The sequence below is a fragment of the Balaenoptera ricei genome, chromosome 2 (assembly GCF_028023285.1).
Source record: "Balaenoptera ricei isolate mBalRic1 chromosome 2, mBalRic1.hap2, whole genome shotgun sequence".
NCBI classification, from domain to species: domain Eukaryota; kingdom Metazoa; phylum Chordata; class Mammalia; order Artiodactyla; family Balaenopteridae; genus Balaenoptera; species Balaenoptera ricei.
This window is the reverse complement of record NC_082640.1, coordinates 60,396,588-60,418,623: the sequence shown is the minus strand read 5'-3', so window position 1 is coordinate 60,418,623 and position 22,036 is coordinate 60,396,588. Positions and strand designations below refer to the sequence as shown.

At 38.5% G+C, this 22,036-nt stretch overlaps 1 protein-coding gene across 3 annotated transcripts in view; it reads left to right on the top strand.

The window, feature by feature from the left end:
* SCAPER (S-phase cyclin A associated protein in the ER) overlaps positions 1–22,036 on the top strand; it is a 485,805-nt gene that overhangs the window by 318,837 nt on the left and 144,932 nt on the right. For all 3 annotated transcript variants that reach the window (XM_059912693.1, XM_059912690.1, XM_059912691.1), the window contains one exon: positions 10,788–10,903. In XM_059912693.1, the coding sequence (XP_059768676.1) occupies positions 10,788–10,903 (116 nt within the window). The remainder of the gene's footprint in view (positions 1–10,787; positions 10,904–22,036) is intronic.

Here is a 22,036-nt window from a genome sequence, read left to right as displayed (position 1 = left end):
ATTTAACTGAATGGTATCCTTAAGATCTGAGCCCTTCACCCTATTGTAAAGTATACCTCAAATTAAAAAAAAAAAAAAAAAGCCAATAAACAAAACGTGTTCAACCCCATCATTATCAGGGAAGGACAAATAAAATCCTCAATTAAATGTGAGTATACAGGGACTTCCCTGGTGGTCCAGTGGTTAAGATTTGGCCTGCCAATGTAGGGGACACGGGTTCAATCCCTAGTCTGGGAAGATCCCACATGCCATGCAGTAAAGTAAGCCCATGTGCCACAACTATTGAGCCCGTGCTCTAGAGCCGGCGAGCTGCAACTACTGAGCCCGTGTGCCACAACTACTGAAGCCCACACACTCTGGAGCCCGCACGCTGCAACTGCTGAGCCCGCACGCTGCAACTACTGAAGCCCATGCACTCTAGGGCCCGTGGGCCACAACTGCTGAGCCCGTGTGCTACAACTACTGAAGCCCACGTGCCTAGAGCCCGTGCTCTGCAACAAGAGAAGCCACCACAATGAGAAGCCCATGCACCACAACGAAGAGTAGCCCCAGGGCTCGAACCCATGTCCCCTGCATTGGCAGGCGGATTCTTAACCACTGCACCACCATGGAAGCCTCACTGCATCCCCGCTGCAACTAGAGAAGGCCCGCATGCAGCAACGAAGACAACACAGCCAAAAGAAATGGCTAGTATACACCCATTAGAATGACTAAAGTTTAAAAAAAAAAACTTGATAAAGGCAAGTTTTGGTGTCAGTGTAGAGTAACTGAAATCATCACAGCACTGCACTGTGTACAAAAATTGTTCTGAATATTTTAGAAAGCTGTCTGGCTATAACTAATAACACTGAACCTACGCACACTCTGTGACCCAGCAGTTCTGCTTTTAAGCATATACTCAACTGCATGTCACATGTGCCCAAATACATATACAAAAATGTTGAAAACAGCATTGTCCAGAGTTTCGAAGTGGAAACAACCCAAATGTTAATCAGTGGTGAAACATTTAAATAAGTTGAGGTATGTAATCAGACAAAGGAATACTATACAGCAAGGAAAATGAATTAAATACTGCTACAGGCAACAATATGGATGAATTTAGGGGAAAAAATAAGCAAGAAAAGTTAGATATTATAGAATATATGAAGTGTGATTCTATTTTTATAGAACTGAAAAGGAAACAAAAGGATTCTGTGATTTTAAAAGTCAGGAGAGCCTTTACATCGGGGAAAGATGGAGAGATAATGAGTAGGATGGGCAACAGGGGTATTATGGCATGTTATAGAGCTTTATTTTTTAATTTTGGAGTTATTACAATGTGTTTTCAGTTTACCATAGCTCATCCAGCTATATAGTTATGATTAGTGCAGTTTTATCTGTGTATGCTATGTACTAATATAAAGTTGGTACTATTTTCTAATTATATTGACATCCTAGCATAAGAAGAAGGAATGGTAACAGCATTATGGTTTTAAATAAATTACTGAGCACCTAAGTTTTCAATTTTCTGATTGTTAGTTTTATTGCAAGGAAACATTTTTTCATTAATGACAACATAAATTGTTAATTTTTAATCTTAAAAGTGTGAGGTCTTGTCTAGGATTCATGATGAACTTCTTATAGTCTCAGACTGTATTTTATTGTGCACAAAGAATGAGTAAATGAATGATTAAGATATTATACTACCAAACTCCAGACATGTACTGGAGCCAATAATTGATAGTCCACATCAAGCAGGCAGAGCATTGTGCTTTGAACATCAGAAGAATCAGGAAAACATGTTTGACAGAGCCTGTGAATAACTCATATCTCTCCCCCAAGTACCCCCCCCCAAAAAAAGCCCCTCAGTATTTCAAAGACATTTCAAGGCTTAATGAACTGTAGAATACTATTAAAAGAAATATAAGGGGGTATTGTAATAGAAGGGTTGAATATTAGTTTGCTAGGGCTGCCATAACAAAGTACCACAGACTGGGTGGCTTAAATAGCAGAAATTTCTTTTCTCAGAGTTCTGGAGGCTGAAGTCCAGGGTGAAAGTGTTAGGAGGTTTGGTTTTTTTCTGAGGCCTCTCTCCTTGGTTTGTAATTGGCCACCTTCTTGCTGTGTACGGCCTTTTTCTCTGTGCATGTGCATTCCTGGTGTCTCTTCTTTTCTTATAAGGACAACAGTCATATTAGATTAAGGCCTCACCCTAACAGCCTCATTTTAACTTAATCACCTCTTTAAATTCCCTATCCTCAAATACAGTTACATTCTGAGGTACTAGGGGTTGGGACTTCAACATAAGAATTCAGTGGAGGGCGGGGACACAATTCAGCCTATAGCAGGTTGCTCTCCTGTATTTCACATATTTGATGTAGTGATTCTGTGTATGCTTAAAAACTCTTCCCCCCCATGCCAGAGGAATGCAAAGAACTTATATATCCTTCCCACAAGAATTGTATACAATTGAGAAGTTGTGAAGAAAAATCATAGGTTGAGTTCTAAAATGGTTACTTAATATTCTCCCTAAAGTAGGTGAAGTGGCTTTTTTAATTTTTATTTATTTATTTATTTTTAGCTATTATCATTATCATAGACTTTTTTTTTTTTTTTACATCTTTTTTGGAGTATAATTGCTTTACAATAGTGTGTCAGTTTCTGCAGTATAACAAAGTGAATCAGCTATATGTATACATATATCGCCATATCCCCTCCCTCTTGTTTCTCCCTACCACCCTCCCTATCCCACCACTCTAGGTGGTCACAAAGCACCGAGCTGATCTCCCTGTGCTACACGGCTGCTTCCCACTAGCTAGCTATTTTACATTTGGTAGTTTATATATGTCCATGAACTCTCACTTAGTCCCAGCTTACCTTTCCCCCTCCCCTAGTCCTCAAGTCCATTCTCTACGTCTGCGCCTTTATTCCTGTCCTGCCCCTAGGTTCTTCAGAACCAATTTTTTTTTTTTTTTTAGATTCTATATATACGTGTTAGCATATTGTATTTGTTTTTCTCTTTCTGACTTACTTCACTCTGTATGACAGACTCTAGGTCCATCCCCCTCACTACAAATAGCTCAATTTCGTTTCTTTTTATGGCTGAATAATATTCCATTGTATATGTGTGCCACATCTTCTTTATCCATTCATCTGTTGATGGATACTTAGGTTGCTTCCATGTCCTGGCTTCTGTGAATAGAGCTGCAATGAACATTGTGGTACATGACTCTTTTTGAATTATGGTTTTCTCAGAGTATATGCCCAGTAGTGGGATTGCTAGGTCGTATGGTAGTTCTGTTTTTAGTTTTTTGAGGAACCTCCATACTGTTCTCCATAGTGGCTGTATCAAGTTACATTCCCACCAAGAGTGCAAGAGGGTTCCCTTTTCTCCACACTCTCTCCAGCATTTATTTTTCGTAGATTTTTTGATGGTGGCCATTCTGACTGGTGTGAGGTGATACCTCACTGGAGTTTTGATTTGCATTTATCTAATGATTAGGGATGTTGAGCATCCTTTCATGTGTTTGTTGGCAGTCTGTATATCTTCTTTGGAGAAATGTCTATTTAGGTATCCTACCCATTTTTGGATTGGGTTGTTTGTTTTTTTGATATTGAGCTGCATGAGCTGCTTGTAAATTTTGGAGGTTAATCCTTTGTCAGCTGCTTCATTTGGAAATATTTTCTCCCATTCTCAGGGTTGTCTTTTCATCTTGTTTATGTTTTCCTTTGCTGTGCAAAAGCTTTTAAGTTTCATTAGTCCCCATTTGTTTATTTTGGTTTTTATTTCCATTTCTCTAGGAGGTGGGTCAAAAAAGATCTTGCTATGATTTATGTCATAGTGTTCTGCCTATGTTTTCCTCTAAGAGTTTGATGGTGTCTGGCCTTCCATTTAGGTCTTTAATCCATTTTGAGTTTATTTTTGTGTATGGTGTTAGGGAGTGTTCTAATTTTGTTCTTTTACATGTAGCAGTCCAGTTTTCCCAACACCACTTATTGAAGAGGCTGTCTTTTCTTCATTGTATATTCTTGTCTCTTTTATCAAAGATAAGGTGACCACATGTGCGTGGGTTTATCTCTGAGCTTTCTATCCTGTTCCATTGATCTATTTCTGTTTTTGTGCCAGTACCATACTGTCTTGATTAGTGTAGCTTTGTAGTATAGTCTGAAGTCCTCAAACCTGATTCCTCCAGCTCCATTTTCTTTCTCAAGATTGCTTTGGCTATTCAGGGTCTTTTGTGTTTCCATACAAATGGTGAAATTTTTTGTTCTAGTTCTGTGAAAAATGCCATTGGTAGTTTGATAGGGATTGCATTGAATCTGTAGATTACTTTGGGTAGTACAGTCATTTTCACAATGTTGATTCTTCCAATCCAAGAACATAGTATATCTCTCCATCTGTTTGTATCATATTTAATTTCTTTCATCAATGTCTTATAGTTTTCTGCATACAGGTGTTTTGTCTCCTTAGGTAAGTTTATTCCTAGGTATTTTATTCTTCTTGCAATGGTAAATGGGAGTGTTTCCTTAATTTCTCTTTCAGATTTCCCATCAATAGTGTATAGGAATGCCAGAGATTTCTGTGCATTAATTTTGTATCCTGCTACTACCAAATTCATTGTTTAGCTCTAGTAGTTTTCTGGTAGCATCTTTAGGATTCTCTATGTATAGTATCATGTCATATGCAAACAGTGACAGCTTTACTTCTTCTTTTCCAGTTGGGATTCCTTTTATTTCTTTTTCTTCTCTGATTGCTGTGGCTAAAACTTCCAAAACTATGTTGAATAATAGTGGTGAGAGTGGACAACCTTGTCTTGTTCCTGATCTTAGAGGAAATGGTTTCAGTTTTTCATCATTGAGAGCGATGTTGGCTGTGGGTTTGTCATATATGGCCTTTATTATGTTGACGTAAGTTCCCTCTATGCCTACTTTCCAGAGGATTTTTATCATAAATGGGTGTTGAATTTTGTTGAAAGCTTTTTCTGCATCTGTTGAGGTGATCATATGGTTTTTCTCCTTCAAATTGTTAATATGGTTTATCACATTGATTGATTTGTGTATATTGAAGAATCCTTGCATTCCTGGGATAAACCCCACTTGATCATGGTGTATGATCGTTTTAATGTGCTGTTGGGTTCTGTTTGCTAGTATTTTGTTGAGGATTTTTGCATCTATGTTCATCAGTGATATTGGCCTGTAGTTTTCTTTCTTTGTGACATCTTTGTCTGGTTTTAGTATCAGGGTGATGGTGGCCTCGTAGAATGAGTTTGGGAGTGTTCCTCCGTGTACTCTATGTTGGGAGAGTTTGAGGAGGATAGGTGTTAGCTCTTCTGTCAATGTTTGATAGAAGTCACCTCTGAAGCCATCTGGTACTGGCCTTTTGTTTGTCAGAAGATTTTTAATCACAGTTTCAATTTCAGTGCTTGTAATTGGTCTGTTTATATTTTCTATTTCTTCCTGGTTCAGTCTTGGAAGGTTGTGCTTTTCTAAGAATTTGTCCATTTCTTCCAGGTTGTCCATTTTATTGACACATAGTTGCTTGTAGTAATCTCTCATGATCCTTTGTATTTCTGCAGTGTCAGTTGTTACTTCTCCTTTTTCATTTCTAATTCTGTTGATTTGAGTCTTCTCCCTTTTTTTCTTGATGAGTCTGGCTAATAGTTGATCAATTTTATCTTCTCAAAGAACCAGCTTTTAGTTTTATTGATCTTTGCTATTGTTTCCTTCATTTCTTTTTCACTTATTTCTGATCTGATCTTTATGATTTCTTTCCTTCTGCTAACTTGGGGGGTTTTTTGTTCTTCTTTCTCTAATTGCTTTAGGTATCAGCATAGGTTGTTTATTTGAGATGTTTCTTGTTTCTTGAGGTAGGATTGTATTGCTATACACTTCCCTCTTAGAACTGCTTTTGCTGCATCCCATAGGTTTTGGGTCTTCATTTTTTCATTGTCATTTGTTTTTAGGTATTTTTTTATTTCCTCTTTGATTTCTTCAGTGATCTCTTGGTTATTTAGTAGTGTATTATTTAGCCTCCACGTGTTTGTATTTTTTAGATTTTTTCCTGTAATTGATATCTAGTCTCATAGCGTTGTGGTTGGAAAAGATACTTGATACGATTTCAATTTTCTTAAATTTACCAAGGCTTGATTTGTGACCCAAGATATGATCTATCCTGGAGAATGTTCCACAAGCACTTGAGAAGAAAGTGGATTCTGTTATTTTTGGGTGGAATGTCCTATAAATATCAATTAAGTCCATCCTGTTTAATGTATCATTTAAAGCTTCTGTTTCCTTATTTATTTTCATTTTGGATGATCTGTCCATTGGTGAAAGTGGGGTGTTAAAGTCCCCTACTATGATTGTGTTACAATTGATTTCCCCTTTTATGGCTGTTAGCATTTGCCTTGTGTATTGAGGTGCTCCTATGTTGGGTGCATAAATATTTACAATTGTTATATCCTCTTCTTGGATTGATCCCTTGATCATTATGTAGCGTCCTTTTTTGTCTCTTGTAATAGTCTTTATTTTAAAGTCCATTTTGTCTGATATGAGAATTGCTAGTCCAGCTTTCTTTTGATTTCCATTTGCATGGAATATCTTTTTCCATCCCCTCACTTTCAGTCTGTATGTGTCCCTAGGTCTGAAGTGGGTCTCTTGTAGACAGCATATATACAGGTCTTGTTTTTGTATCCATTCAGCCAGTCTATTTCTTTTGGTTGGAGCATTTAATCCATTTACATTTTAGGGAGTTATCAATATGTATGTTCCTATTACCATTTTCTTAATTGTTTTGGGTTTCTTATTTTATGTCTTTTCCTTCTCTTGTGTTTCCTGCCTAGAGACGTTCCTTTAGCATTTGTTGTAAAGCTGGTTTGATGGTGCTGAATTCTCTTAGCTTTTGCTTGTCTCTAAAGGTTTTAATTTCTCCATCGAATCTGAATGAGATCCTTGCTGGGTAGAGTAATCTTGGTTGTAAGTTCTTCCGTTTCATCACTTTAAATATGTCGTGCCACTCCCTTCTGGCTTGTAGAGTTTCTGCTGAAAGATCAGCTGTTAACCTTATGGGGGTTCCCTTGTATGTTATTTGTTGCTTTTCCCTTGCTGCTTTTAATATTTGTTCTTTGTATTTAATTTTTGATAGTTTGATTAATATGTGTCTTGGCATGTTTTTCCTTGGCTTTATCCTGTATGGGCCTCTCTGTGCTTCCTGGACTTGATTGACTATTTCCTTTCCCATATTAGGGAAATTTTCAACTATAATCTCTTCAATATTTTCTCAGTCCCTTTTTTTCTTCTCTTCTTCTGGGACCCCTATAATTCCAATGTTGGTGCGTTTAATGTTGTCCCAGAGGTCTGTGAGACTGTCCTCAATTCTTTTCATTCTTTTTTCCTTATTCTGCTATGGTTAGTTATTTCCACTATTTTATTTTCCAGGTCACTTATCCATTCTTCTGCCTCAGTTATTCGGCTATTGCTTCCTTCTAGAGAATTTTTTTGTGTGTTTTTGAAGATAGTTCTTTTATTTATTTATTTATTTATGGCTGTGTTCGGTCTTTGTTTCTGTGCGTGGGCTTTCTGTAGTTGTGGCAAGCGGGGGCCACTCTTCATCGCGGTGCGCGGGCCTCTCACTATCGCGGCCTCTCTTGTTGCGGAGCACAGGCTCCAGACGCGCAGGCTCAGTAATTGTGGCTCACGGGCCCAGCTGCTCCGCGGCATGTGGGATCTTCCTGGACCAGGGCTCGAACCCATGTCCCCTGCATTGGCAGGCAGATTCTCAACCACTGCGCCACCAGGGAAGCCTTAGAGAATTTTTAATTTCATTTATTGTGTTGTTCATCGTTGTTTGTTTGCTCTTTAGTTCTTCTGGGTCCTTGTTAAACGTTTCTTGTATTTTCTCCATTCTATTTCCAAGATTTTGCATCATCTTTACTATCATTACTCTGAATTCTTTTTCAGGTAGACTGCCTATTTCCTCTTCATTTGTTTGGTCTAGTGGGTTTTTATCTTGCTCCTTCATCTGCTGTGTGTTTTTCTGTCTTCTCATTTTGCTTATCTTACTGTGTTTGGGGTCTCCTTTTCGCAGTCTGCAGGTCCATAGTTCCCGTTGTTTTTGGTGTCTGCCCCCAGTGGGTAAGGTTGGTTCAGTGGGTTGTGTAGGCTTCCTGGTGGTGTGGACTGGTGCCTGTGTTCTGGTGGATGACGCTGGGTCTTGTCTTTCTGGTGGGCAGGACCGCGTCTGGTGGTGTGTTTTGGGGTGTCTGTGACCTTATGATATTAGGCAGCCTCTCTGCTAATGGGTGGGGTTGTGTTCCTGTCTTGCTAGTTGTTTGGCATAGGGTGTCCAGCACTGTAGCTTGCTGGTCTTTGAATGGAGCTGGGTCTTCGCGTTGAGATGGAGATCTCTGGGAGAGCTTTCGCTGTTTGATATTACATGGAGTCAGGAGGTCTCTGGTGGACCAATGTCCTGAACTGGGCTCTCCTACCTCTGAGGCTCAGGCCTGACACCTGGCCAGAGAACCAAGACCCTGTCAGTCACATGGCTCAGAAGAAAAGGGAGAAAGGGAGGGAGGGAGGGAGGAAAATAAAGTTATTAAAATAAGAAATAAAATAAAATTATTAAATATTTAAAAAATTAAAAAGTAATTAAGAAAAAAATAAATAAAAGAAAGAAGAAAGCAACCAAACCAAAAAACAATTCCACCAATGATAACAAGCTCTAAATACTACACTAAAAAAATAAGAAGAAGAAACCAACAGGCAGAACCCTAGGACAAATGGTAAAAGCAAAGTTGTATAGACAAAATCACACAAAGAAGCATACACATACACACTCACAAAAAGAGAAAACAGAAAAAATATATATATATACCTATATATAAAAAAAAAGGAAGAGAGCAACCAAATCAATAAACAAATCTACCAATGATAATAAACTCTAAATACTAAACTAAGATAAACATAAAACCAGAAACAAATTAGTTGCAGAAAGGAAACCCCAAGTCTACAGTTGCTCCCGAAGTCCACCTCCTCAAATTTGGGATGATTTCTTGTCTATTCAGGTATTCCAGAGATGCAGGGTACATCAAGTTCATTGTGGAGATTTAATCCGCTGCTCCTGAGGCTGCTGGGAGAAGTTTCCCTTTCTCCTCTTTGTTCGCACAGCTCCTAAGGTTCAGCTTTGGATTTGGCCCTGCCTCTTGTGTGTAGGTCGCCTGAGGGCATCTGTTCTTCACTCAGACAGGACGGGGTTAAAGTAGCAGCTGATTAGGGGGCTCTGGCTCAGTCAGGCCAGTGGGAGGGAGTGGTACAGAATGCAGGGCGAGCCTGGGGCGACAGAGGCCAGCATAACGTTGCAACAGCCTGAGCCAGTGCCATGTGTTCTCCCGGGGAAGTTGTCCCTGGGTCATGGGACCCTGGCATTGGCGGGCTGCACAGGCTCCCAGGAGGGGAGGTGTGGATAGTGACCTGTGCTTGCACACAGGCTTCTTGGTGGCTGCAGCAGCAGCCTTAGGGTTACATGCCCGTCTCTGGTCCACGCTGATAGCCGCGGCTCACGCCTATCTCTGGAGCTCAGTTAGGCAGTGCTCTCTCCTCGTGCACCCCGAAACAATGGTCTCTTGCCTCTCAGGCAGTTCTAGACTTTTTCCCGGACTCCCTCCCGGCTAGCTGTGGTGCACTAGCCCCCTTCAGGCTGTGTTCACGCAGCCAACCCCAGTCCTCTCCCTGGGGTCTGACCTCCGAAGCCCGAGCCGCAGGTCCCAGCCCCCACCTGTCCCAGTGGGTGAGCAGACAAGCCTCTCAGGCTGGTGAGTGCTGGTCGTTACCAATCCTCTGTGCGGGAATCTCTCCGTTTTGCCCTCCACACCCCTGTAGCTGCGCTGTCCTCCATGGCTCAGAAGCTTCCCCCTCCACCAACCCCCATCTCTGCCAGTGAAGGGGCTTCCTAGTGTGTGGAAACTTTTCCTCCTTCACAGCTCCCTCCCAGAGGTGCAGGTCCTGTCCCTATTCTTTTGTCTCTGTTTTTTCTTTTTTCTTTTGCCCTACCCAGGTACGTGGGGAGTGTCTTGCCTTTTGGGGGCGTCTGAGGTCTTCTGCCAGCGTTCAGTAGGTGTTCTATAGGAGCAGTTCCACGTGTAGATGTATTTCTGATGTATTTGTGGGGAGGAGCGTGGTCTCCTCGTCTTACTCCTCCGCCATCTTGAAGGTCTCCACTTTTTTTAAAAAAGGTACACCTAACTGGTTAGATATTAGATTATCTTCTATTACTGAAGAAAAAAGTTCTAGCAAAGGAAATCTTTGTGGAAGTCAGTTTGTCTTAAGTGGTAATTAACATTACAAAATGATCCAGTTTTTTAAAGTGTTGCTAAAAACTTCTGTATGAAATGATTTTTTCCTATGCTTGGAGTGCTTCATCCCTTTCCCTTTTCTTTTGCCTGTCTCAAAACCTCAACTTTCTCAGAAAAGCCTATGCTGACCCTTTCCCCAATATACAGTTGATTCCCCCACTGTTCTCATAGAGCACCTTTCCTTTTTCTTCAGAGTACTTATTATAATTGAAATTGTTTTATTTATATTTATTTGATTAATGTTGTTCTCATCCACTAAATTTTAAGCTTCTTGGGGGATAGCAAGTATGATTTTTTGTTCACCACTTTTGACCTATTGTTCCCAGCACTGAGTAAGCATTCAATAAGTGTTTGTAGAATAATTGAACCAACAGAATATTTCACACTACAACTAAATATTTCATTTGGTTATAATTTTATGCCTGGGAAATGGGGCTAATTTCTTTTTGTATTTCTGTTTAGAATGTGGCAGATCAGATTGCATTTCAAGTTGCTGGTGGATTAACAGCCCTTGAACACATTCTTCAAGTAGTGGTCCCAGTCACAAATGTGAACACAGTTTCACGAATTCCTCCTAAGTAAGTATAGTTTTTTAATCTGTCTTTCACGTTTCATTTGTGAGTCATTTCTGCCCTATGGTTTCCATGTGGGAGACCACAGGAAAATTGTATGTGTATTCAGGCTTGAATAGCAAAAGCTTACACTCCCCATTAGGGAGAAAAACAGAGGTGCTCGACTTCATTTACAAAACTCAAATTGAGCTTAAAAAGCCTTATGAAGGAAATTTCTTTGGTCTGTGACCTTTTCTAATCCTAAATCTAGAAGAACTGATGAACTTGTGAGAAGTTCTAACTGCTTACAAAATTTGAACAGAAATGAGTAGTAATAACAGCTAACTTTTTGTATTGCATACAAAAAAGGAGGTAAGTACATTGACAAAGGCCTGAGCTGTGAAATTTGAAGAAGTCCCTAATGTCCAGGAAGAGCAGTCTGAGGTCAAGACTGACATAGTCTAGAGTCCTAGCCAAATAGTTGGGAAGTGGATTGCAGTTTGGTCTTTTAATTGCAAATTGCTCTGTCGTAAGGATCACGTGCAGCCTTTAGACCCAAGATCTACTTTCTTATTCTTTTAAGCCACCCTTTGGTCCCTGGCCATCTAGGATGTAGTAGCTGACAGCATTATTTCAGAAGTATTGTATTCCTGAGTTGTAACATGCACAATTTTTGGATATTTTGTGGAGACTCTTATTTACAGGGTTTAAATGAGAAGTTTTGATAAAAGTTCAGTTATATCACTGAGAAACTTTTAAATATTTAATTAACTCTGCAAAAGTGAGTGCTTCATTTGTCCGCTGGATACAACAGAAAAAAAAAATTCCAAAGGTATATTATCTTTCTTCCTGAGAGACATTTGGTAAAATAGAAATAGCACCAGCTTTGGAGTCAAACAAACCTGAATTCCAGTTTTAACTCTGCTGGTTACTAGTTGGGAGAATTGGGACAAGTGCCTTAATCTTGTTGCATCTGTTTCCTCATTTGGTCAAACAGGGGTAATCATATTCACCTCACAGTGTGGGGATCAGTTGAAGTAATAATGTATGTGAGAGTTCTTTGTAAACCTTAAAGTGTTATATAAATATTAGGTGGCAGTTTTTAAAGTAGTAATCTTGCCTGGTTTAAGACAGTGTTATCTATTTGACGTGAGAGATTTCTAAGTACAGACTTTGATACTGAGTTAGTTTGGGTTCTTTTGCAATACTGACAAAGTAGAGATTAATGAAAGAAGGTATAGGTGTCCTTTAAAGTCAGGATATCTTTCTTTGGAGCAGAAAACTGTACATGGGGCAGTTATAGCACACATATCGATGTTCTAACCCAGAAGAGTTGCTATTCCTTATCAAAGTAGACTTTATTGACAGTGTGTTGCTTGGCATGTTGTCAGCACTCAATGTATATTAATTGGCAGAGAGAGAGAGAGGAAGGAAAGAATGAAACACAGTAAAATGTTTGAGATAAGAAAGGAAATGGCATTTGATTCTTTGGGACAGTGCTTTTCATAACTGTTAATAATTCATATTGTTCATCTTAACTGCACCTGTAGTTTTTGTTTTGTTTCTTTTTTGGTTTCGTTGTTGTTGTTTTGTTTTCTGGTAGGCTGCAACACGCATGACCCTGAGCTCCCTTAATGGTAACCTAGATGAAATGCCTGTTTCCCAGAAGCTACCTTTGTCATTGTGGCAAAGGGCATGTTCTGGTGCTTATTTGTGCCTCTTGTTTAGGGAACAGAAGAGGTTTCCATAGTTCCCAGAAAGACCTAAGTAAGAATTAGCACACCTGCTTTGGAAAGGAGCCATGGAATCCTGAAAGTCCAGATCAATGCTTCTCAGCTGGCCACAGTGCCAGGATTGAGAGTTTGTTTCTTCATCTCATCTTAGGCCAATAGGCTTGTGTTTTCAGCCAGGTACTGCTTACTGAGTGAGGCCAGCACTCAGGGCTGTGGGCATCTAGCATTGACTCTAAGATTCTCCTGTCCGTCCTTAGCACAGCTCAAGATCATGACTCTACTTTCTAAACTGGCCTCACTTCTCCGGGCTAATGAATTAAGGTTATGCTGCTTACTTGGAGACAGGCAAGAAAAATGCCACAAGTACATTAGATTTAAATGTAGACGCAAAGCACACTGGTGGGCCTGAGTCAGCAACTTTTTCATATTCCTTCTAACTGCTCTCTGGCCTTGGGACTTCCTTTGCTCTCAACTTGCCCAGATCCTCCCCTTCTATCCCTGTTGAGCTCCCAGCCCTCGTCATCATGAAACTTCTGCCACCTTAGCACATTTTGTTTTCTGCCTCCTGTGGCATTTCATGGCTCTTACCTAGAGAGACTGTATTTTGTTTTTTGTTTTTTTGGTTTTTTTTTTTTTTACTATCTTACAATAGTTCATTTTTCTCAGCAATAAACAGGAAAAGATTTGAGAAGTTGCAGCCACTGTCTAGTAACATTTATCATGTGGATTACCTATGACTGCAAGCCTAATGTTTCACTGCCCCTGCAGCCCCAGAGCTCTGTGAGTGGAAAAACCAACTCCCTGATCCTCTTTCCTCACCACTTTGCCCATCTTCCTTTTTACTCCACATGGTACCTCAGCAGTTGTTCTATAATTATTGCTAGGTAACTCCCTCTGAGTGAATATTTTGCTTCCAGCAGATTTTTTTCGTGTGAAATTGAGAATTATACCCACTTATGAAAATTTAAATTTTTGAAACCTTTCTGAATCTTCACTGGGTTGTTTTTCTTTTTTTTAGAAACAGAGAAAGCCCATAATCCTGCTTGAATCCTTTTCAAATTATCACTGGTTAGGTCCCATTTGTTTATTTTTGTTTTTATTTCCATTATTCTCAGAGATGGATCCAAAAAGATATTGCTGCAATTTATGTCAAAGTGTTCTGCCTATGTTTTCCTCTAGGAGTTTTATAGTATCCAGTCTTACATTTAGGTCTTTAATCCATTTTGTTTATTTTTGTGTATGGTGTTAGAGAATGTTCTAATTTCATTATTTTACATGTAGCTATCCAGTTTTCCCAGTACCATTTATTGAAGAGACTGTCTTTTCTCCATTGGCTATTCTTGCCTCCTTTGTTGTAGATTAATTGACCATAGGTGCATTGGTTTATTTCTGGGCTTTCTATCCTGTTCCATTGATCTACATGTCTGTTTCTGTGCCAGTACCATACTATTTTGATTACTGTAACTTTGTATTATAGTCTGAAGTCAAGGAGCCTGATTCCTCCAGCTCCGTTTTTCTTTCTCAAGATTGCTTTGACTATTCAGAGTCTTTCGTTTTTCCATACAAATTTTAAAATTTTTTGTTCTAGTTCTGTGAAAAATGCCATTGGTAATTTGATAGGGATTGCATTGAATCTGTAGACTGCATTGTGTAGTATAGTCATTTTAACAATATTGATTCTTCCAATCCAAGAACACCGTATATCTTTCCGCCTGTTTGTGTCATCTTCAATTTCTTTCATCAGTGTCTTATAGTTTTCAGAGTACAGGTCTTTTGCCTCCTTCAGTAGATTTATTCCCAGGTATTTTATTCTTTTTGATGCGATGGTAAATGGAATTGTTTTCTTAATTCTTCTCTTTGATCTTTCACCGTTAGTGTATAGAAATGCAACAGATTTCTGTGTATTAATGTTGTATCCTGCAACTTTACCAAATTCATTGATGAGCTCTAGTAGTTTTCTGGTAGCGTCTTCAGGATTTTCTATGTATAGCATCATGTCATCTGCAAACACTGACAGTTTTACTTCTTCTGTTCCAACGTGGATTCCTTTTATTTCTTTTTCTTCTCTGATTGCTGTGGCTAGGACTACCAAAACTATGTTGAATAAAAGTGGTGAGAGTGGACATCCTTGACTTATTCCTGATCTTAGAGGAAATGCTTTCAGCTTTTCACCATTGAGTATGATATTAACTGTGGGTTTGTCATGTACAATGGAATGTTACTCAGCCATGAAAAAGAATGAAATAATGCCATTAGCAACAACATGGATGGACCTAGAGATTATCCTACTAAGTGAAATAAGCCAGGCAAAGACAGTTATCATATGATATCACTTATACGTGGAATCAAAAAAAAAAGATGCAAATGAACTTATTTACAAAACAGAAATAGGCCCACAGACATAGAAAACAAACTTATGGTTCCCAAAAGGGAAAGGGGTAGAGGAGGGATAAATTAGGAGGTTGGGATTAACATATACACACTACTATATATAAAATGGATAACCAGTAGGGGCCTACTGTATAGCACAGGGGACTATGCTCAGTATTTCATAATAACCTATAAAGGAAAAGAATCTGAAAAAGAAGATATAGATAGATAGATATAGATTTATAGATTATATAGATAAAACTGAACCATTGTGCTGTACACCTACAACTAACACAATATTGTAAATCAACTATACTTCAATTAAAATATATATATATCAATTATTACTGAAAGGACTTGGTCGGGAGATGGTATTCTAAAATCAACCTTTTTAACAAATGTGCTCCAGTAAAATTGTTTTCAGTGCCAAGAAAGATCACCCTGAAACAAGACAATTTTCTTTCTTTTTTTTAAAAATTTTTATTGGAGTATAGCTGCTTTACAATGTTGTGTTAGTTTCTGCTGTACAGCAAAGTGAATCAGTTATATGTATACATATATCCCCTCTTTTTTTTTAAAAAAAAAAATTTATTTATTTATTTATGGCTGTGTTGGGTCTTCGTTTCTGTGCGAGGGCTTTCTCCAGTTGCGGCAAGTGGGGGCCACTCTTCATCGCGGTGCGCGGGCCTCTCACTATCGCGGCCTGTTTTTGTTGCAGAGCACAGGCTCCAGACGCGCAGGCTCAGCAATTGTGGCTCATGGGCCTAGTTGCTCTGCGGCATGTGGGATCTTCCCAGACCAGGGCTCGAACCCGTGTCCCCTGCATTGGCAGGCAGATTCTCAACCACTGCGCCACCGGGGAAGCCCTATCCCCTCTTTTTTAACAAGGCAATTTTCATTTCATGTTGTATCTACTTTTGGAATGACTCATGTTATTCTGCCTCCTAATTTTACTTGGAGAAAACAAGTACAAAACAATGAATGACATATTCTAACCTTTTCTTTGGTTTAGGCTAATAACAGTTGTTTTACATAGCTTTTTTTTAAATCAAAGCATAGTTTATTTACAGTGCTGTGTTAATTTCTGCTGTACAGCAAGGTGATTCAGTTATACATATGTACATTCTTTTTTATATTATTTTTCATTATGGTTTATCACAGGATATTGAATATAGTTCCCTGTGCTATTAGGACCTTATTGTTTATACATTCTGTATATACTAGTTTGCCTCTTAACATAGCTTTTAATATTTGAAAATAAATGGTAGTTTGTCATTTTCTTTGGGCAAAAAGAATGCCCCATGTTATGTAAATAAGAAGATGGATCTGCTGTGACCTAAACTTCGTGTTGTGTTTTTATAGTATATTTACATAGTGGCAATGATAACAGAAGTGAGAGTTGACACTTGCTGGCATTCCACATCTCCAAGCCCTTTTTAGGTAGCAGTAAATGTTCATATTTCATAAAGAAGCCAGCAAACCTTTTGGACCCCCAAAAATGATACTGGGCTGTCTTTCCCAGGTTGCCTTTTACTTACCAGGTATTTCTAGTTCTTGACAGGTACTCATGGACAAAAAAGGGGCCAAATAGTTAAGCTATTCTACTTAACTATTTTATTCTCTAAGCTGCTCTAGGTTGTTCTGTAGCAGAACTAACCAGCCCCTCTTTCTTCTCCATCAGCCTTGCTTCTCTTCCTCCATTGTCCCTCTGGACACAGTTTTTTTATATGCAAGTAGTCTTATCAACATGGAGCAGTGCAGACCACATGGTATAATGGAGAACAGACAGGCTCTGCAGTCAGATCTGAGCTTAAATCTCTGCTTTTCACTTGGTAGCTATGGGATCATGGGTTAAATTACTTGTTATAACAGAGCCTCAGTTAAATGGTAACCCTACCATGTAGGGTAGGGCTTGTTGGCTGCTAAAAGTGTGTGTATTTATTAAGTGCTCTGCACAAAGAAAGCACTTAGTTAATATCAGTGGGGTTTTTCTGGTAGTTGTTATTGTTTTGACTCCACTTACCCTACTTAATTAATGAACTTTAAATCCCTAAGTCTGTGTCACTTTGGGTTCTAAGAATCTATGATCTATTAATTTTACTTGGTCATTTGTTTTTTTCACCCTAAGTCCAAACTTCATCCTGGTTAATTTTGGCCCAGCCTGTCAAGATCCTTTTTGGATCCTGATTTGGCCTCTAGTTTAGTTTCTTTTTCTTTAACTTTGTGCCACTCCTGAAGTTGATCTATAAAAGATATGTATCTTCATCTAAATCATTGAAGAAATATCAAACAGTTTAGAGAATAGTCCAATTTAGCACTTTATTAATGTTGCCAAGTACTCCATTTGTTGTGTTATCTTCTCAGAGATATTGTAATTCCTTGGGATCAGAGACCATAGTAAATACATTGATTATAAATCATATGGTATCTTAATAAATATCATTTGAATACATGAATGAATTCGTTTTCTGAGACATGGAAGTAAAGCAGTAAAAGAGCACACTGCTTCAAATACTTGACTCTGTGGACTTAAAATATGATCACATCTCAATCTTAGCCAAATAAAGCCCTACTGATTTTGACCACTCTGTTAGCTAGACTTAAAGCAATATTTTTTTATTCCATCTTTAAACTTCTGTGAATTTGTGTGTCTTATATCTGTAACTGCTTTCCTCAGAAGGTCAAGGGGAATGCTAGAACTATATTCTTGGTTGTTGTCCTTATCACAGTTTTAGAATCAGAGTACATGGGTTTATATAAGATTACTCCTGTTTTAATCTATGATGAAAAATAAATTCTTCCTGCTGCTGTGGCTTTTATAAAGTATACCTCTCTATTCATATCAAACAAATTAAGTTGCTTTTTGCTTCTTTAAAGTATATACATTTATCTATCTAGTAAATCAGTCTCAGGTAGAACAATAGTCACTGAATACAGTAAAAATAAATAAATTTAGGATGATGTGAGGTAGAGCCTTGCTTACTACTAGGAAGATCACAAATTTACTCTCCAAAGTAAAATAACATAAACTTGTGCAATTTATCTACTTGGCAATATTGCGTTTGCTTGATCCTTTGAAGTTGGTGGGGAGGCAGAACTTAACATTTATTGAGAGCATCCTCAGTGCCAGTCACTGTGTTAGATGCTTTGCGTGGCTTCCCTTGTTTACTCCTCACAGTCACCAGCAGCCATGTATGTGACCACTGCCAGAATGAGGGTCAGGAGCAATGATGTTTGGGGCATGACTGCAACCTGAAAGAGAGCCATGATACTCTTTTTTCAAAGAGTGTTTATTCTTTCCAAATGGCAGAGTGTTCAGAATTACTCTCCCATGATTATTGAGGTTTCATCCATAAAGGTGTCTGTTCCTTTTTCTTGGTCTAGTGATACTCACAGGGTAGCGACTGATGCAGTTCATTTCATAGTGGAAAAGGGATATCCCGTTGTATACCAGAAGCAGGTAAATGACGTAGGGCTTCTGATCCTGATACCCAGGGAAACTGTTCCCTAGGGATTCCTTTCTTGGGATCAGTTGTATTTACGTATGGACATGGGAATGGGATTGCCACATCTAGGAACCATTTGAAATAGACCTTGTCCTTAGGGAACTTACAGGGAAATGAGGTGGGTTAAACTCTAAATATCATTAGTACTAGCCTGCTGTGTTACCTTTGTGGAGTAGCCAGCCTGGTGGTATATGTAAGCTCTTCATAAAAGGAACATTTTGTTACGTATCTAATGTCTGCAAACTTAGTTTCCTCAGATGCCTGGCCTCATGTGCCTGGCCTATAGCATGCTTCTTATTCTGGTCTCTTGACTCACTTGTCTGTTCTCTTTGGAGCTCATCTATTGTTAAATCTTTGCCTTTCTCATCAGTTTGTAACACAATCCAGACTCCGTTAACCCGTTCTCACCATGAGCTTCCTTCCCTACTACCCTTTATTTCTTCTTGGCTTGTCATATTCACTTCATATTCGCCTCAACTACATTCCAATTTGTTGTTCCCTTTTTCTGGGTGTTATGAATACTACATGTTCTAGGCATTGCAGCTGTGCCTCTTCTAAGCAGCTATATTTTATGCCATAGGATGTTTCCCTCAATGGCCATAGCTGGTTAAACCAAGAATGGACATTTGACGTAAAAGCAGCCAATCTATAGACCAGCCAGCAATATCAGACTTAAAACGCAGCCCCCCAAATTAAACTGGTCCAGTCAAGTTTCTCTCTCAGGAATTTGCAGTTGGAAAATTATAAAACTCCAACCCATTTTGTGTGTGTGTGTGTGTTTGAATTTGAAAAATCATGTAGAGTAACTTCTGGGATGGTCATTACAGGGCTATGTTCACTCCAAGTTTAGCAGGACTAATGAAGGCCAGTTGGAGGGAAAGGAGGAGACCAGAACTGCTTCATGAGAGAAAAGGAGGCCAGAAATGAGAGTAGGCCCAGTCCACAGAGCTGGCATTGTTCCTGCCCTCCTGAAGTCTGGTAGTTCATTTTCTCCTGGATTCACGTGAAAGTTCCCAGCAGCCTTACAGTAAATGCCTCTTTTTACTTGACATATTTTGAGTAAATTTCTGTCCCGTCCAACCTAGAGCCTGACACTTTTAAATACAAATATTAAAGATTTTTTAAAACTCTAGATTGGGTTGAAAATATGGGACTATGTTATAGAACCTTCCTTGCGACCTCATAGAATTGTTTTTCTAAATTCTTTCATACCAAGGAAGAATGAATGAATGCCCACATTTTAAAGTAGAAATAGAGAAAGCACGTTTTACAAGTTCTCTAGGGTATAGTTCTTTATGAACATTAAATGTTTCTACAAGCTGGGACTGGCTGAACTTTCCTTTTTTCTCCTAACCCCAGTTTGGAGAATCTGTATAGAAAATTATACACATTAAACATTCTGTCCCTGGATGCTAAGGCAAGCATACTTCAAGTAACATACTCTAGAGTGCAGAGCGTATTTTCAGGATCAAAGATTGGAAAACGTATTGTGTATTGTTCTTTAATAACAGTACATAAGTTCTGCAAGAACAAGTAACAGTACTACTCATGTTCTTTATAGCCCTCAAGTGTTAACTTTCTTGGTTGGCCCTTGGGTCTCAGATTGATTACCTCATTATTAACTTTATAATTAGGACTTAGTTTGAATCCCAGTAGCACTGTCTTATTTTTACAAAAACTAGAAGTATATTTTCTTAGACTATTTTCTCAGACTTGATCATAATGGACCATAGTCCAACTTTTTAATAAAAAATGTTTGTTCATGATGAACTTAATCATTACACTAGTTATCTTCTAAAATTAGAACCAGTTGCCTGTTTTGAAGCTGAGGTTAAGATGTTTTGAATGTGAGGAGATTGCAAGAGCAGTCACCCCCCAACCCCCCACTCAAGTCCTGACAGCATGATGCAGCTCAGAATGTTAATCCTATACTACAAGGTAAAGCTTTATTATATTTTTAAGAACTGAATAATATGCCTTTATTTTAAGATTTAACAGTGCAGTTTCAACTGCTAGGAGAAAGATATAGCATTGGTAAAAGACAAATGATTTTTTTGTTAAGTCATTTTTATAGTACTTAAAAGAAGGAAGAAAAACGTTGACTTATTTCAGTTCAAGCTTTTTCTGGACTTGCAATTTTGTTCTTCTCAGGGAAACCACACAATATCTCCATATTATTAAACATCTATCCCAAAGCATGACATAGTCAAGTACCTGATGCAAGTTTCAGAGCATTGCATTATCCTATTCCTCTCTCTCTCTCTTTCCCAATAAGAAATGCAAAACTTCATTCTAGATGGGGTTGTTGTTTTACCAAAATTGCACTGGTAGATGCTGGATTCATGTTTTCTGATAAAATTTGCAGTTCTGAAACTTTTTTCTTAGCCCAGTCTACATTAAGGCATTTTCTTTCCATGTATAAAGTTCTCAGGTAATATTTTGTTGGTTGAACATTTTTGGTTACGTTTCTACTTAAGAAAAATCTTTGACTTGGACTGTCACTGTTAAATAACTCCTGGGGCATTACTCACAACTTCTTTGAGGCTCTAACTTGCTTGCTATTTCCTTTACACTAATGCCTTCTCCAGGGAATCATTTTCATCAAGCCTAGCTGTTGATTCAGAGATCAGGTTATTGCCTTACTGAAAATAAAAATTCATATAAATAGTTCTCAGCATTGACATTTGAGTTAATATAAATACAAATCTCTCTCAGTTTTTCAAATTTATGCATTCCAGCAAAGATGGTTGTAAAGCTAATTTCTATTAAGTGAATCCTATTTTCTTATTAATTTCCTTCTAAAATCAGCAGTGTATTTCTGTGAGGAAAGTGTCAGTGCACTAAACAGTTGAGGTAGAGTTTGTGACCAAGTCCTTTGGTGTTCTAGACAGTGTAACACAGCAGTCTTACTGAAATACTCTGTAGCACTTTCAGAATTATGAACTATGTAGCACTTTGCTAACTTTGTAACCTCTTTTCTTTTGTTACCATCTGGGACTTAGATTCTTGAGAAACACCTAAATAGGATGAGGATTATAATATCACATTTTACAAATATGTATACAGTCTAACACATAATGTATTTTAGGCGAAAATCTACTTCTATAAACATATTCACTTTCCCACTTGATTAGTTCTAGAACTGAAGCCAGGAATATCTGTATTTAGAATTAGAGAAGAGGGAATATAATGCACTAATGGATTAAACTCAGCTGGGATTTAGAGTCAGAGCATTAGAGTTCAAATACCAGCTTTGCCAGTATTTAATGTGAGACCTGTCTCTTAAGACCTTATTGTGCTGTAGTATTTTTCATCTGGGAAATGGGGGAAAGATTTCCATCTCACAGGGTTGTTGTGAAGGTGAAATGCTAATATGTAGGAAAGGGCTTTGTGAATTGTCACACTCTAGCATGGGGTACCAGTGGCACTGGGTCAGAATGCGGGATTGCCCTCACACTGCAAGGTGTGTAATATCCCTTGGCCCGTTAAATACCTCTGCCCTCAGTCATTGTGACAACCAAATATGTTATTATACCTTTCCACACATACCT